At 46.2% G+C, this 18,671-nt stretch overlaps 1 protein-coding gene across 1 annotated transcript in view; it reads right to left on the reverse strand.

Moving 5' to 3' along the window:
- SBF1 (SET binding factor 1) overlaps nucleotides 1–18,671 on the reverse strand; it is a 111,293-nt gene that overhangs the window by 79,317 nt on the left and 13,305 nt on the right. Inside the window, exon 2 of the mRNA XM_056845907.1 lies at nucleotides 4,863–4,948. Within this exon, the coding sequence (XP_056701885.1) occupies nucleotides 4,863–4,948 (86 nt within the window). The remainder of the gene's footprint in view (nucleotides 1–4,862; nucleotides 4,949–18,671) is intronic.

An 18,671-nucleotide genomic window follows, 5' to 3' on the forward strand; every position in this document is an offset into this window, starting at 1 on the left:
TGCAGTGTGATGAATCGACAGACGTTTCTAATTGCAGTCAGTTGCTCGTATTTGTCCGCTTTTTAGACGACAACAACACTATTAAAGAGGAATTATTGATTTCGCGGAAACTGGAAACGACGTCAAAAGGTATCGACGTCATGAATATAATAGCGGAGTATTTTGAGAAACATAGCATTATGTGGGAAAAGCTCGCTGGCTTCTGTACGGATGGCACTCCAGCCATGTTAGGATCACGCTCCTGTCTAGCAACATTAATAAACAGAAGAATCCTTCAGCAATAACAACTCATTGTACCATACATCGTCAGGCGTTAGCTTCCAAGACTCTTCCTAAAAGCTTTGTTAATACCATGGAAATGGCCATAAAAGTGGTCAATGTTATTAAAAGCAGTGACTTAAATACACGCCTTTTTAAAAAACTGTGCACTGAAATGGACTCCGATCATGAGACTCTTCTTTTCCACACCGAAGTTCGTTGGCTATCAAAAGGCAATATGCTAGGAAGGTTATTTGAACTAAGAAAAGAGGTTGAGCTGTTTCTAGCCGAGAAGAAAATTAAAGATTTACTAGAGCTGTTTTCTGATTCGAAAAGTCAGATGCATTTGGCTTATCTTGTGGATATTTTCTCACATTTGAATAAACTAAACTTACAGTTGCAAGGTTCTGGAAACATAAATTTAGCAGGTGTGGGAAACATTTTTATGTTTGAAGACAAACTGGGTGCCTTTATTTGCAAGCTTCAATTATGGGTAGGCGAAAACAATTATTCTGCGTTTGTGACATTAAAAGCACTGGTCGATGATAGTAAAGATGACATGATCACCGCAAATATACAAGACAACAACATCAGAAGTCATCTGCAAATGCTGGTCGATGAATTCCACCGTTACTTCCCGGAATATAACCAGACAGAATCAAAAGATACCCAAAAGCTGATTCGCAATCCTTTTGGTATTGCTGTTGAAGAGGTTGCAGAAGAAATCCAGGAAGAGCTCATTGAATTCCAAAATGATAGGCACTGTAAGGATGCGTTTGGATCAGTTTCTCTTGAAGAGTTCTGGTGTAAAAAAAGCAATTTCATATCCTACAGTTCGGGGATTCGCCTTACGATATCTTATGCTCTTCTCCACCACTTATTTATGCGAACAAGGGTTTTCTGCTTTGCTTATAATTAAGAACAAGACCAGAAATTGATTGGAAGCAAGTGATGATATTTGTGTAGCTCTGAGCAACAGTATTAGCCCCAGAATTGCCCAGTTTGTAAAAAGGATGCAAGCGATTATTTTGCGAGATTTCAAGAATATTTCAGGGCTGGGAGTAAACTTAAAAAAATCGGAAATTATGTGGTTCAATGGAACGAAAAAGGAAAAAGAGGAAGTCAGGAAATATACAGGAATGAAAACGGGCGTTAAAAAAATTAAATACTTGGGAGTACAGTTACCAAAGAATATATAAAGAATGGTAAATATTAATTATAAGGAGATATGGAAAAAGATGAGTAAGAAGATGGAGGAATGGAAGAATAAAATCTTGAGTATACTAAATAAAATTAGGGCAGCCAAAATGTTTATAATATCAAAAATGATGTACTTGTTTCAGACTCTCCCGGTGGAACTAGATTCACGGCAAATGGGTGCGTGGGATGAAGCTATTAGGAAATGGGTATACGGAGGAAAGAAGGCAAGAGTAATGAAGAAAATTATTTATGCGCCTCAGGAGGAATTGGGATGGGGTCTCCCACAATTACAACAGTATTATGAAGCATTTCATTTAAAAGCATTGATGGAGATTGAGGGAGCTGAAAATATGAAATGGATAAGAGTAGAGAATGAATTAAATCAAGGTATGGGGAAATATGGGATATTTACAGAAAATTTAAATAAAGCTTTACGATTAACCAAGGGCCCGAGACGGGCAGTATTGAGTGTTTGGAAGAAATGGAAAATGAAGTGGATGAACAAACAATCAAGATGGACCCCAATAGTCTGTGTGAAAGAAAGTGTTATAGATGGTAACTTAGGGTTAAAAATGAAAAATAAGGGTTATTATAGAGTGAAGGACATATTAGATCACCAAGGAAATTTGAAACCTTTTCAGAGAGTATTAGATGAAGTGGGCCAAAGACATTGGCTGGGACTGAGGGGACTATATGAAGCAGTAAAACAAGGAAGATGGGGAGAATGTATGAAAAGAGAGGACAATGAATTGGAAGAGTTAATAAAGAGTGAAGCATATATTAGAAAAGGATTAGTAGGGAAAATATACAGAATGATGATAAGAGATAAAGAATTTATGATTAGAATAATACAGGCAAAATGGGCAAAAGAAACCACAATATCAACACAAATGGTGAATAAAATGATGAAGGGTATTAAAATGTTGAAGGTGGATAGATATAAAGAGTTGGAAAGGAAAATAATGCTGAAGAACACCGGCCCAAATAGCACATATGATCAAAGGAATGAGACCGAATTGTTGGCACTGTAACGCAAAAGAGGGGTGGTTCTCACATTTGTGGTGGGAGTGCCCAAGGGTAATAGAATTTTGGAACAAAATACTTAGTAAAATTTGAGAATTATTTAAGATTAGACTTCAAGTAACTGTAGACCTGATGTTTTTGGGAATAATGGGTTGTGAGAAGGTAGAAAAGAGTGAACAAGAGATGTTTAAAGCGATGATATTAGCGGCTCACGCAGTTATAGCTTTTGGATGGAAAGATAAAACAAAGTGGACTATGGACAGGTGGAATAATTATGTGTTCGAATATGTGCAAACAGATGCATTGGGATACTTAAAACAACAGACGATGGGAGAAACAGAAGAAATGGAACTGAAGACTAAGTGGAACCCATACATTAACTGGGTGAAAAGAGGAGAAGCCAACGAAGAGACTTTAGTAAAACTAAAAAGGCTATGCTCATGGCTGAAAATATGAAAATATGATATTATGGATTGGTCCGTGGGGGGAGGGAAAGGGGGGGAAAGGGGGAAATTTGTATTGGAAGAAGGAAATTGTCAATTGTAATTATAAAGGTATGGAGATGTAAAATGACCTCCAATGCAATAAAAAAATATATTTAAAAAGAAAGAAAGAAAGAAAGAAAGAAAGAAAGAAAGAAAGAAAGAAAGAAAGAAAGAAAGAAAGAAAGAAAGAAAGAAAGAAAGAAAGAAAGAAAGAAAGAAAGAAAGAAAGAAAGAAAAGCAAGCTCAAAAATCACATTGATTTACAATTAAAAGTTCTCTATTATAAAAAATATATTCAAATATTATTCTAAGTTTAATGTTTAACTAACAGTTATAATTAAAGTTTATTTTCAAATTCTCTGATTTTTTTTTTTGAACCTTGGGGTCCCTGCACCGAACAAAAAAGTCCTAGTGGTCCCTGGTCAAAAAAAGGTTGGGAACCACTGATCTAGACCCATTTCAACCTGGCTGCAAGCGCATTTGATTGGCTCCAGTGGGAGATTCTCCTGGGCCTCTCAGGGGCTTCCTGTGCTGGAAGAGCTGGGCAAGCTGGTGGTGGAGCGTACTGTGCTTCAGTGCTGCCGGGCAATTGGCTGGCCAATGGCAAGAGTGGTGCTGGGGGCCGCCACAGTTAGAGCTAAGCACCCTCTGCACTCTAGTGGTCAGAGGCAGCATCGGGGGAGGCCCTCGGCCTCTGGGGCCACGGTGGGCCCCTGCTCTGATCACACCCCGGTGAGGTCACTCTGGTGTGCTGTGTGGTGGGCTGCATTTGAGAACTATCCAGAAATGTCAGCTGGTCCGAACTGTGACCCTCAGGCAATGGTTGGAGTTTGGACTCGGGGGAACTATCGCCCATGGGTGGAAAGAGCTGCTCTTGCTGCCTGCCTATTTCCAGGCACAATTCTAAGTGGTGGTTTGCCTTGAAGGCCGGGGACCTGAAGGACTTCCTCCTCCCACGCTGATCAGACCACCAGCTAAGATCCTCTTTGTGTGCCCTGCTCCCTGCGCCTCCTCCCCGTAGAAGTGGGGTGGATGGTGACCAGATCCAGGGCTGCTTCAGCAGTGGTGCCCTTGCCTTTGGGGCACACTGCCCCTTGGGGTTGACCGGCCACAGACCTCGCTGCTCTTTGGATCCCGACTGTCCAACAACACCCACCCCCACCCCTTCTCCACAGCCTCTGCATTCCGATCCCATCCCTCGCTGGGCAGCAGGGCAGCTGGTAGCACGGAGAAGAGAGAGGAGAAGCATTGCCCTGGCAGGAAGCCCCTGAGGAAAAGGCCATGCTGCCCACAGTGGGACAGGAGTGGCCCGAGGCCCCTTTCTCCACAGCCAGCTGGGTCTGCTCTGGGCGCCTTCTTGGCCCTCTCACCCTCTCGCTGGAGCTGCTGTGCCTTCTGTGGAGGAGAGAGCGGGAAGGCACAGAGGGAAGCCCTTCACCTTCCTCCAGACACACAAAGGCTGACTAAGGCTCAGCAGTGGGGTGGGGGGAGAGGCAGCCCTACACACTGAGGAGGGATCTGATAGCTGGAGGGAGCCCAGCTGTGCTGTAGGCTGACGTGGGCCCCTGTCAGGCTTGGAGATGCCCTTGCTGACAGGATGCTGCTGCACGGGGAGGAATGTGGAAAAGGAGGAGGGCTCCGGAGCAGGAAAGGTCCCGGGCAGCACGGGAGTTCCAGAGGAGGAGGACACAGAGGCTGAATTGAAAACACAGCACCACAATTCCCTGAGTACTGCGAGAATGAGTGCCGTCCCAAGATCCAGCTCTGTTTACGAGAGCTGCCACATCTACACTTTCCCCATTCTCCTGCTTGTGTTGGGATGGCAAACAAAGGAGCTCTGCAGCAGGAGACCTGAGAGAGCACCCTCAGTGCCAGATCCATAGCTGGACGACTCACCAGTTCAATGCCCTGGGGGAAAGGGTTGTCCTCCCAGTCCTTCTCCGGAAAGCGCTGGAGTATCTGCCCTTGGCCATCCCCACTCCCTGCAGACAAAAAGACAAACAGAGAAGATTCAGATCATAACGTTTGGACCTCCTCTCTCCAGCAGGGGACTTCTGGCCAGGGTCTCACCAGCTCCACCTTAGTAATGCTGGATCACGTAGGGAACTCCCAGTGGCCTGACCGGGCCCACCAGCTGAATCCTGGTAGGCAAAGAACACACCAAGCAGGACAGATTCATCTGGCCTGTGGAACTGGGACCACCCACATGTTTCACTCCAGTTCTCTCTGGTACCCTCATGCTGTCCACAGATTATTATTTTTTCTCTCCACACTCACTAAGCAGCCAAGGGCCACGGGGGCTCCAGAAGGACCCCCCCCTCCCCACTGCACATGCTTTTACGGCAGTATGGACCATTCAGAAATATCCCCACCTTTTAAAGCAAATGGCTCAAGGAACTGCAAAACCCACCACAGGAGGAGACTGCCGAGCGCAGCCTGCCCACCCCCTTCCTTACTGCAAGCAAGGCTCTGGCTCACGGGCTGGCTTGAAGAAGGTCCCAGCTTCAAGCCAGGCATCTCTACTTAAGGAGTTTCAGGCAGAGAGAGACGTCTCTCTGTGTGAGACCCAGGAAGCCATGGGAAATGGAGCACGCTCAGCATCAAAAGATTCAAACAGGAAGTAGCATGTACCACACACACACACACACACACACACAATCGACAATTAAGGGGGAACAAATTAAAAGGGATGAGTGCTTGCTAAAATCAAATGGGGCTAACTCTTGCACTTGGATAAAGGGCTTCTTTCACAACCACAGCATTTTAAAAGACAATGTGCCCTGCAGAAACTACACACACCATACGTTTTCCTCAGTCAATTCCTAGCCAGGTTCTCAAGACCAGAACTAATTAGCTGCAAAAATTAAAGCTACATAGACTCTCACACCACTCAAGCTCATGTTCTTGCCGTATTTCAGAAGGGGCAAAAAGGTGACAAAGTGAGGAAGCAGAGGCAACTGAAGAGGGCCTCTGAAGATGGCCAGAGTACACAGGTAGGTTCGCATGGGGGGAGGAGGAGGTCCTCCGGAAGGTGTGCTGGTCCCAGGCCACACTGGGCTTTCAAAGGTCAATGCCAGCGCTGTGAATTGGGCTTGGAAGCAAACTGGATGCCGGCATATATCAGGCTGGAGTGACACGGTTCCCCATGACCCTCTCCGGTCAACGCTCTGGCCACAGCATCCCTCACCAACTGTAGCTCCCAGAGAGCCTTCAGGGGCAGCCCCACAGAGAGCACACTGAAGCAATCCAATTTAGATGTTACCAGGGCATGTTCCACAGTAACTATCAGCATTTAAACCCTTGAGCTTTCATGAATCAGAGCTCACTTAATAAGGAGCGCGCTGTATCTGAGGAAGTGACCTCTGATTCACGGAATCATTCATGCTGGAATAAATGTTGGAAGCCTTGAAGGGGCCGTCGGACTTCCCTTCCTAAATTCCTGCCTTCTACTGGACAGCCCCTATTCTTGCAAACACCTTTGAAGCCAGACTCTTTGAAATTCACCTTCTCTCAATCTAGCCCTTCGAGCAAGCCCTGCTGTTTAAAAAGGAGAGGACGGTGAAGAGTCATGAAGAATACACAGGCCAGCATAGGTGTCTCAGTCCCACCCTTCAGCCTTACAGCATTTAGAGATAAAATACCCCAGACAGTTAACTGCAGTGAGGTCCCAAAGCTGCAGGACACAGGATGTCCGCATCAGTCCAAGCAGGGAAGGAAAAACCTCGGCTTCAGATGTTGTAGTCAGCAGTAAAGATAATAATAAAGGAAAGTATTCAGAAACTGTTTACATTACTGGCCAGATCCAAGCCAGCAGGCTATGAAGAAGACAGACCTGCTGTGGGGGCCTTCTCTTTCTCTCCCTGCTTTGCTGCTGTTGGATCTGGGGACCCACATTAAGATCCACGTTTGCTGTCACACAGTTTCTTTAGCACGGGGCTAGGTGGCCAAAACCACGACCAAGGCACTTTCCTTTAATATGTTTTCCAAAATAAGAATACACGGCATGATGGTAGCCATCCCACTGAGATCAGCAAGAAAGAGATCAACTGTGCTAAGTATTCAACATGGGTTTCAGCAAGCTTAACTGTTTCCAGATTGGACCCGTAAAGCTAAAATTCAATGGGCAGCTGGCAATTATGGAGCCACCTTTGCATCATGTGACCCAACACAGCAGAGGCGAATGTGGGAGTAGCGCAACCATACAGGAGCGGTGTCCAATCAATCATCATTGGAGCATTTGTTGATCTGGATTCAATAACAGAAGCATCCATTGTACATTAACACAATGGAGTCTTTTATTCAGATCTAGGAACCAGACTCCTTTTTTATCCATCCACCCCAGACAGTGTTGGGTGGTAAAGTTGTCTCTGCAGATGCTGAGGTGTGGGAGTTCCAGATTTTGACCTTCCTCCAACCTAGGAAGACAGGAATATGGTGGAGACGGGGAGGTATGCCACCCCCTTTACTCATTCTGGGGAGGAGGAATGGTGTGATGGCACAGCATCTGCTTGGCATTCAGAAGGTGCCAGACTTCATCTCCAGTTTAAAAAAGGATCAGGTTAACAGGTGATTGCCTGAGACCCTGGAAAGCCCCTGCCAGCCTGAGTAACTACTACTACTACTACTACTATTAACAATATTAATTAAACTTATACCCCGCCCTCCCCGACACTACCGGGCTCGGGGCAACTTCCAACAATGAATGCAATAAATCATAAAGATACATATGAATACATCAGCCTTAAAACATAAAGATAAAAGCTTAAAACAAGACTCAATTTAAAAAGATATAGTGCCTTAACTCACTTTATAACATGTCCTAGTCAAGGAGGTTGGCCAGAGATGGAGATCTGAAAAGGCCCCAACCTCCAGGAGGCCCCCCCAGCCCGAGGCCAGGGGGAGGCTGGGCTTTGTCGGACCAAGGGTCTCATTCAATACATTTGTTCATTTCACTCATTTGTGCCCGGCCTTTCTTCCCAAAGGGGACCCAAAGTGGCTTACGTGGTTCACCTCTCCTCCATTTTATCCTCACAACAACCCTGTGAGGTAGGCTAGGCTGAGGGTGTCTGACTGGCCCAAGATTATCCAGCGAGCTTCCATGGCGTGAGTGGGCATTCAAGCCTGGGTCTCCAAGATACTAGTTCAGCACTCTTAACCATGATGCCACACTGGCTACCTTCATGTATTTACGTATTTCCACCTTGCCTAGGGCTCAAAGCAGCTTACAAATTACAATGGAAAACACGCAAGCCGAAGTCCCAAATACCCCCTCGCCCCCAAAAGATCCTCTATTCCATTCAAGTCCTGGCAAACAGAATGCCCTCGCAGTGCCCCCCCCCCCAGCTGCCAGGAGCCCATTCCACAAAGTGGGAGCTACGATGGAAAGGTACCGGCTCTGGCTGATGATTCTACTTAGGAAGCATTTTCTAACAGAGCGGTTCCTCAGTGGAACAGGCTTCCTCAGGAGGTGGTGAGCTCTCCTTCCATGGAGGTTTTTAAGAAGAGGCTAGATGGCCATCTGTCAGCAATGCTGATTCTATGACCTTAGGCAGATGATGAGAGGGAGGGCATCTTGGCCATCTTCTGGTCACTCGGGGTGTGGGGGGGTAGTTGTGAATTTCCTGCATTGTGCAGGGGGTTGGACTTGATGACCCTGGTGGTACCTTCCAACTCTATGATTCTATGCCAGACAAGCCCCTCCAGGTGGGCAAAGGGGCAGTCAGCGGCAGCCTGGACCCTGTGACCGCAGCCCAGGGCCACAGGGGGGAGGTACTTTCTATTCCTTCTTTCTGTTCAGTTAGGCTTCTCTCTCAATTTTGTACTTAATCTCTTTTCTAATACTGTATGCAAGACTGACCCCCCTTTTGCGGAATGTCATTCATTACAAAGAAAAGGAGGATTACCTTACATTAATGTACTAGATCATGATGGGTAGCAGTGTTCATCTGTCAATAGCAGTAGAAAAGATCAAGAGTCCAGCAGCACCTTAAATAGTAACTGAATTTCTGGTAGTGTGTGTTCATACTCTGCCAGTAATTTTGTTAGTCTTTAAGGTGCTACTGGACTCTTGATCTTTTCTACTATTAACGTACTAGTTACATTAGGTCCAGTAATAAAGAGATTTCTGTGTATAACTTTTTATTGTTATTTATTACTTATTTTTATTTTTGTGATTTATAGCCCGCCCTCCCCGGCCAAAGCCAGGATCAATGCGGGTAACATCACATAAAATACATTAATATAATCAATAATAAAATTATTAAAAGAAACAACAAAATTCCAATTTAAAACTTAAAAACTACAGAAACTACAGATGGCACCTAAATACTACTCATATTGCCGGATATAAGCAGCAGATTACCCCTCAGCTGACATCAATAATATAACAGGAGTGAGGGGATCATCTAACAATTTTAGGGGGATCATCTAACATTCATTGTCATTTTTCCTTTTGAGTAAATATGGTAGCACTAATTCAATTTTGCTGATAAAAAGCCGAAGGCTAACATTCTACGCAAGCTTACTTGGAAGCAAGTCCTATTGGGCTTAGTTTACTTCTGAGTAAACATATGTGGGACTGGCCTGACAAGCCAAAAATAAGCTGGGGAGGAGCCTTTCTGGCATTGCAATCTTGTGTACAGTTACGCCAGTCTAAACTCATTGACTTCAGTGGACTTAAACTAGAGTAAATCTGCAAAGGAATGTCCTGTAAGGACCATGTTTCTGGCAATTTCCAAAGTAAAAAAGAGTTTTCTAAAAAATATCTTTGCAGCATGTGCACACTTCCTCTGCTTTTGTAACGTTTAAAGAAACATATGATCTCACAAGCATGAATGCAGCTGAGCAGCATTTATTTAATTCATTTATACCCCTCCTTTCCCCCAGTGAGGACCCAATGTGGCTTGCATCCTTCTCCTCTCCTCCATTTTATCCTCACAACAACCCTGTGAGGTAGGTCAAGCTAAGAGAGTGACGTCGAGCAAGCTTCCATGGCACAAGTGGGGATTCAAGCCTGAGTCTCCCAGATATGCGTCCGACACGATACCACACTGGCTCACCACAGAATTCAGCAGGAAATAACTCAGGCTACGTCTGTGCCCCAAGAACTTTTAAGATCTAAATTTAGGCAGTGGGAGAGAAGAGATTGGAGGGGAGAAGGAAAGCTGGAATGAGCCAAAGGCACGCACAACATCACCCTTGTGCGTGTGTTAAGTGCCGTCAAGTCACTTCCGACTCATGGAGACCCTATGAATGAAAGTCCTCCAAAATGTCCTATCTTTGACAGCCTTGCTCAGATCTTGCAAACTGAAGGCTGTGGCTTCCTTTATTGAGTCAATCCATCTCTTGTTGGGTCTTCCTCTTTTCCTGCTGCCCTCAACTTTTCCTAGCATAACACCACCCTTACAATCTGAGTAACATCATAATCCTATGAGTATTTACCCCAAAGGCAGACCTCCAGGGGGTTCACTGGAAGTGGCCCAGTGGGTGAAATTCACAGCCTTCCCCTAGCTGAAGGGGGAAATGTGCTTCCAGGAAATCTGCTTCTGACTGGAGCAGAACCATTTGAGCCTCTTCAGCTTTATTCAGAAATCAGTCACCATAAGACTACTGAGGCTTACTCTGAAGTAAACATGCACAGGATTTGGCTGCAAGTGACGGAAGACACTCATGCTTGAATCCTATTGCTTTGTTGCCTTAATTCTAGCTTCTGATGACAGAAAATTGTTTTAGAATAATAACTGGGGGGGGTCGCTAACTCTTCTTCCTCTATGAAGCTGTGCACCTGGTGGCATTTAAGTTTGTTAGCAATTCCTGATGTTAAATGTGTTTAAATTCCTTCCTTTCTAGCTTCATGTATTCAGATGGTGCCCAAATTATGTGATATGAATTTACATGATTTTTCAGCTTGAATGAGATTCCCTTGCCTTGCCTTCCTCTTTCCTCTTTATCACCTTGTGAAGTCACCAACAAGTCACCATCCTGTTCCAGGTACATTAATGGAAAACATTATTAAAGGTAGAATTGTAAAGCATATGTGCAAGCCCTGCAGAGCAAAACCCAACGTGGCTTCTGTAAAGGTAGGTCCTGTCTCAATAACCTTTTAGAGTTTTTTGTAAGTGTCAATAAGCACGTGGACAGGAATGAGCCTGTGGACATTGTCAAAAGCCTTTTGGAAATCCAAATACACAAAGTCCCCCACCAAAGACTGCTAAGCAAACTTCATAGTCATGGGATAAGAGGACAAGTCCTCTTGTGGATTGAGAGCTGGCTGAAAAATAGGAAGCAGAGAGTAGGAATTAACTGTCAATTCTCACAATGGAGGGATGTGAGCAGTGGGGTCCCTCAGGGATCTGCATTGGGACCGGTGCTTTTCAACCTGTTCATCAATGACCTGGAGTTGGGGGCGAACAGCAAGGTGGCAGGATAATGCTGCTGCATTCATCTTGGTTGCAGGCTTCCTAGAGGCACCTGGTTGGCCACAGTGTGAACAGACTGCTGGATTCATGGACCGTGGTCTGATCCAGCAGGGTTTTTCTTATGTTCTTATGATGCATAGCTATTCTCTCCAGTATCAGAGGAGCATGCCTATTATATTAGGCACTGTGGAGCACATGCAGGATAATTCTGCTGCAGTCGTCTTGTTTGTGGGCTTCCTAGAGGCACCTGGTTGGCCACTGTGTGAACAGACTGCTGGACTTGATGGGCCTTCTTGGTCTGATCCAGCAGAGCCTTTTTTATGTTCAAGAAGAGGGTACTGTCAAGTCACTACCGACTCATGGCCAACACGTGCATGGGGACAAGCAAAGGCGGGTTATTTACCCTTCCCTTCCTCTGCGTACCAACCCCCTTCTCCCTCAGAGGTCTCCCATCCAAGTACTAACCAGGGCCGACCCTGCACAGCTCCCAAGCCCCGAGGAGCTCCAGCAAAGTTGCCTGAAGCCACTGGGGTCTTGGGGAAATTCAAAGCCCCCATCCCATTAGTCTGCTGAACGCTCAAGGCCAGGTGGCCTGAAAGACTAAGGCTATAAATATTTCACATTTCTGAAAAGTTGGACTGAACGTTTTAAACACCAGAGGACCACTACTAAAACACACACACACACACACACATTTTGCTCCTGCTTTTGGGTATCTAGGAAATAAGATTTTTTTTTCAAAATGGAAGATTTGCTGCTGATTTGATTAAAAAAAGCTTTTCTGCAACTCAACAGGGAGTTTCAGTGTTCACTTCCAGTAATATTGTGGTGGGGTTGGATTTCACAGCTGGCTAGCAGAAAGTTACACTTTGTGGACCTAGTGGATGCTGTGATGTAATGGTGCCTCTATGGTGTGGCCCTTGCTGGGAAGACCACGTAGAGTAGTTCTGGTCACCAAATCTCAATGAAGATACTGTGTAAGTGCAGAAGAGGGCAAACAAAACAATCAAATGGGCACAGGAGGGAAGGCTGAAAATGCCGGGGGCTTTTCAAGGGGGGGAAATGTGTGCGTGGGGGGGGGGGAGACATGATTGAGGATTACATGATTCTGTGTTGGGTAGAGGAAGTGGACAGAAAACCTCCCCCCCCTCCTCTCCCAGAGCAGAAGCACTGAAGGACACCAATAGATTCAGTATGGACAAAAAGAACCACCTCATTACTCAACCATTAAAGGAACAGTAGGATTCACTCCCCAAGGAGGGATGCGGAGACAGTGGACGGCAAGGAGGGCTTTACAAGGGGATTAGCCATACCCATGGATGTGACGTCTCTCAATGGCTATTAGTCATAATGATTAAAGGGAACTTCCACACTCAGAGGCAGTCAATCTCTGAATGCCAGAGCTCCAAGGCAACATCAGCGGAAGGCCTCTGGCTCGATGCTCTGTTTGTTGGCCCTCCAGGACAGCCGGGGCCCACAGTATGAAACAGGATGCCAGCCTAGATGGGCCACTGGTCTGAATCAGCAGGGCTCTTCCGTCCCTAGAGATGGGCTTGATTTCTGCCCAAACACCATTCGAGGCAACAGCCCGATGCCCAGAGACAACGGGCTTCCCTTTCCTGGCCCAGCAGGAAAAGGGCCGGGCCCTCTGCCAAAACTGCAGTATGCAAATGCACATCTGAGGCCTGACAGCATAGTAGGCATAAGCGCATCTCAGTGCCATGCACAAATAGAGCGGCCAGTGCCAGTGGCTGAGGCAATGCCTGCCTGGGTCCAGCCTCTGCCTAGCTAGGGAGCGGCCCTTTAAAAGAACGCCCTGCAAAAGGCAAGCACACAACAGGGCCATGTATCGAGTGACTGAAGGATGGATCTGGACAGGGTGGGAGGACCACCCAGGAAGGGGCTTCGCTCTTACTGGAAAGGGAAGAGTCCAGCCTCCACCTGGTCTTCCCTTCCTGCCACCAGGCTCTTTGCCACATCGAGAATCACTCGACTCTGAGGCACACAGGACTCCACCCTTGAAACTGGCCACGCTGGCATGGGCATTCAGTGCAAATGGCAGCACTTCCACACATGCCACTTGGATTACCACCCTTGAACCTCTGAATTGTCAACTACAATATAGATCTCTCTCTCACACACACACACACACACACACACACACAGAGCTATGTTACACTTAGGCCACCTAAAAGGTTTAAACAGTTTCTCAAAGGCTCCTGAATAAAGTGCAGCAGTCACAGTATAATTTATTAACACAGATTATTTTATTTAAAATAATCCCACACCGTCGAAGGCTTTCACGGTCAGAGTTCATTGGTTCTTGTAGGTTATCCGGGCTGTGTGACCGTGGTCTTGGTTTTTTCTTTCCTGACGTTTAGCCAGCAGCTGTGGCAGGCACCTTCGGAGGAGTAACACTGAAGGACAGTCCTTCAGTGTTCCTCCTCTGAAGATGCCTGCCACAGCTGCTGGCGAAACGTCAGGAAAGAAAAAACCAAGACCACGGTCACACAGCCCGGATAACCTACAAGAACCAATAATCCCACACCGTTTTTTGATTGAGAAGGTTCTCAAAGGAGTTACCAATTAAAACAGGAACCACCTAAGAAGAGCTGTGCTGGATCAGACCGGTGGTCCAACTAGTGCACATCCCAGGCCTCATAGTTCTCAGAATCCTTAATCATCTTGGTTGCCCTCTCCAGCACTTCCCCAGTTCCGCAATGTATTTGTGAGATTTGGAAACCAGAACTGGGCACCGTGAAACAAATTAATCTGCACCAAAGATCTATACAGGGGCATTACAACACTGACTCAAAATCAAACATCAGATTTTATTTTAGAGATCGATCGATCGATAGATCTTTGAGTAACATAATCATAGAACCACAGAGCTGGAAGGGGCTGTACAGACCACCTAGTCTAGCCCCCTGCTCAATGCAGGATCAGCCTAGAGCATCCCAGCTGCTGCTTGATGACTGCCAGTAAGGGGGAGCTCACCCCCTCCCTAGGCAGCCTATTTCACTGCTGAGCTCCTCTCACACTGTAAAAAAAATTCTCCCTGATGTCCAACCGGTACCTTTCTGCCTGTCACAGTAGCAATGATCTCATCCCCAGTATAAGGAGACATCTGTAGCTATGTCATCCTGTGCTTGCAGTTTTGGGCCTGGGAAAGTTTTTGGGAAGGTTTTTGAAAGTGAACAGATGTGTTTATGCTGATTTGATTATTATAATAGCCAACCAGGTACTTAGAAATAGTCACATGATTGTGATAAGTGACTTCAGAGATTGATCAGATAGATATGTTTTCTCTATATCATGCATGAGTCTGAGGACCAAGTCAGATTTTCCTTGGACTGAAGCTCAGCTATCAGAGATTGAAGGACCCCTGCTTGGTAAGATACAGGGACCCTTTTGGCTTATTTGATATTCCTTAAGAGCAATGAATAAAAGACTGAATTCTGATTTATTCTAACAGACAACTAGTTTTGATATGCATTAAAACAATGTTAGGTGATTTGATTGTGCTTGCCTGCTTAATTACATTCTGAAGGAGTTCAATAATTTTAGTTCTCTGTTTTATACTGTCTTGTTTAATAAAATGAATCTTTCCCTTTTTCAATAAAAGTTAGAAAGATTCATACAGGTGTCAATTCATTTGCTGGTTACCTGAATAGAGAAACAAAGGACCTACATCCTGGAAAATACATTGTATTATCAAAAAATTGGAAGAGGTGACAGCCTTATCTAATTTGATTAAAAGGGGAGAATTGTGATACTGTGGATCCCAGCCAAGAGCAAAGCCTTGACTTATTCTCAGTTCACATTTCTCTGAAAGTTATGGGCAGATACATTGTCCGTTACACACCCGCAATTTAAACCCATTATTGTGGGTCCTATCCTTTACTGCCAACAGGAGCAGCTCCCTGCCCTCCTCTAAGTGACAGCCCTTCAAATACTTCAAGAGGGCAATCATGTCCCCCCCTCAACCTCCTCTTTTTCAGACTGAACATTCCCAGGTCCCTCAGCATTTCCTCGTAGGGCTTCTTGGTCTCCAGGGCCCTGATCATCCTCGTTGTTCTCCTCTGCGCCCGCTCCATTCTGTCCACATCTTTTTTTAAGTGAGGCCTCCAAAACTGTACACTGTACTCCAGGTGCAGTGGAACTATAACAACTTGTGATTTGGATGTTATACCCCTGGTGATACACCCCAAGATTGCATTAGCTTTTTTGGTCGCTGCATCACACTGGCTGCTCATATTTAACTTACAGTCCACCCACACCCCAAGATCTCGTTCACACCCACTGCTGCCCAGAAGTGTATCCCCCATCGAGTATGCATGTCCCTAATTTCTGTTACATAGATGCCGAACTCGGCACTTATCCTTGTTGAATTGCATCCTGTTCACATCCGCCCACTTTTCCAGTGTGTTCAGATCTCGTTGTATTCTATCTTTGGCTGTTACCGCACTAGGTATTCCCAGCGATGTATCAAGAGTTTGGAAATGTTATAAAAAACATCGCTTTAAAAGGGTTTTTGGATGCCACGGCTAAAAAATGGTTGAAAGACGTCTTCACAGCTAAAGGGGCCAAAATGCGAACAGTATTTTTTATAACAGTTTCAAACTCTTAATACATCGATGGGAATACATAGAAAGGGCGAACAGTATTTTTTATAACATTTTCAAACTCTTAATACATCGCTCGGAATACCTAGTGCGGTAAGAGCCTCTGTCTTCTGGTGTGTTTGCTGCTCCTCCCAATTTTGTGTCATCTGCAGATTTAAAGAGAAGTCCCTCCACACCCTCATCCAGATAATTTATAAAAATATGGAAATGTACCGGGGCCCAGAACCGAGCCCTGTGGCACCCCACTGGACACCTCCCTTCATTCAGATGAAATGCCATGGACAACTACTCTTTGGGTGCGGTTCTCCAAACAGTTCCCTGTCCACCTAAGTATCCTAGAGTCTAGTCTGCAGTGCTCCCCCTTAACTATGAGAACATCATGTGGGAGCCTGTCAAAAACTGAAATCAAGGTAAACAAAGTCAACGGCATTCCCACGATCCAGTAAGCTCGTCACTCTATGTAATAATAAACTATGTAATAAGCTCGTCACTCCATCAAAGAAGGAAACAAGGTTGGTCTGGCAGGACCTACTAGGAACAAATATGTGTCGGCTTCCCTAGATCACCACGTTGTCCTTCAGAGGCTAACAATGCTCGCAGATTGACCTCTTTAAAATCTGCTTGCTCCAATATTTTCCCTGGAACAGAGGTCAAACTGACCGGCCTGTAGTTTCCCTCCTTCCATGTTTGAAAATCTGGATAATATTTGCACTCCTCCAGTTTTGTGGCACATCTCCTGTCCACCAAGAGGGTGGCACCGGGGGAGAGGGTTTCAACGCAACACCCTCTGGTGTTTGGGATCCCACAAGGGGCGATCCTCCCCCCAATGCATTTTAACATCTATATGCACCCCCTGGCCCAGCTAGTCAGGAGTGTCAGGCCTTTGCTGGTAGCAGCAGTAAAGGCTCTTGACATGAGTAGGCCAGTTTCTGGCTACACGTCAAGTCCTTGGTTCTCATGCCTGTAAACTCTGTGTACAGTTTCGCGCGTCCTGTTTTCCACAGCTGTGCTCTGATGTTTAGTCTTCCTTCCTGGGAATCGCCTATCTCGGGATTGCTTAGCCATGTTTACTTTCACAGCCTGTAGTGCTTTTAAACATGTAACCTGCCTATGTTTCACCATTATCAGCCTCACCTGCCTGTAGGCAGTCAGTCCTTTAATCTGTCTTTTTGCTCCTAATAAAGTATTGCTGCTTCAGAGCTACCTGCCTGGATGAGTTTGCTTATGGGATGCTAGGGACAGACACCTGATCCTGACAAGGAGTTGTGGGCTGGGTTGCCATCAATACGCAGATGACACCCAGATGTATCTGTTGATGGATGGCCAGCCAGATGACCAGCCAGAAGACCTGGCCAGGACCAGCCAATGCTCAGCCAGTGCTGCTGCTACTGGCAGCATGAAACCCAGGGTCCTCTGCTCCTAGCAGGTTCCCCCCACCCCCCACCCACCCCAGCCCTTTCAAGTAGTCTGCTATCTGTCCACACTTCTGGGAGCAGAAAGAAGGCTACATTCTCAAAGTAATGCAAACCAGGCCACACAAAATATAAAACCTAACAACACTGTTGCCTAGAGTAATATCACAAGAGTCTCGTTCAACCAAAAAAACCCGTCTCAGATCACCACAGCTATTCCAGTTCAGAAGAAAGCAGACTGACAAAGGAACAGAAACCAAGCATTCAGATTCAAGCACAGGTCTTGTGAAAGTGAAAGTGTCTTAAGATCCTGACAGCCATGGGGGCTCTAGGCAAACCCTCCAGACAGGCCAATCTGTAAAAGAGGAGCATAAAGGATCCATGGTGACCCAGCTGTGGGTGGGTAGCACATGCCACCAGAGTCCACAGAACTGCTACGAAGGACTGCAGCTGGCACGTGGGTTCATGCACGCGAGTGATGTGGTGGAGCTTGCCTGCTATTCTGAGCAGACCACATTAAGTAGATTATACCGGTAGAATCAGCTCCACAGAAACAGCTGCAAGCTCAGCTTCTTGAAACCTTTCAAAGACAACAGAGCCATTAGAACAGGCTGCAGGAGACAATCCTGCCACCAGACAGCAGAAGCCGTTTCTCCCTCTAACCCTGTCAAGGTCTCATAGAGCCTGCTCTGGTTCTGCTCAACACAACTAGGGACTGATTTGGAGAGGAGGAGCTGTGCTGCTCAAGGGTCACAACGCAGCATCGAGTCTCGTTTTGCCAGGACGCAAGTGAGAACTGCCGGCCTCATGACATCCATGCTCCAGTTCTTCAGCCTTCCCTGAAGCAGGCAGCAGCCACAAGGGATGGCTGCCCTGCTGGTAAGCAAGAGGCTGTGGGGAATCTCTACAGCAGATTCTGCTCACACCCCTAGTGGGTTTCCATGGCAGAGGGGGGATTCAAACAGGGGCCTCTCAGATCCTAGTCTGAAACTCTCAACCACTACACCACGCTGGTTTGCACCGGGGTGGATGCAGATAGCCAGCAGCCAACAGCCAGTCCTGGGTGAGTCATACAAGTCATGTGGTGTCGAGTCTGGCGGTTGCTGCCAGGGCTGGTCCCAGTGAGTCCTCCTTCAAAGGTCAAAAGAGCCCCGAAGAGGGCCCTGACCCTCCCCCAGCCTTGTGCTGACAAAATCCAAGGTCTGAAGACTGACAATACTGTTGTGATTGCCTCACAACCTTCACAATGGC

The sequence above is a fragment of the Euleptes europaea genome, chromosome 3 (genome assembly GCF_029931775.1).
Source record: "Euleptes europaea isolate rEulEur1 chromosome 3, rEulEur1.hap1, whole genome shotgun sequence".
Lineage (NCBI taxonomy): Eukaryota > Metazoa > Chordata > Lepidosauria > Squamata > Sphaerodactylidae > Euleptes > Euleptes europaea.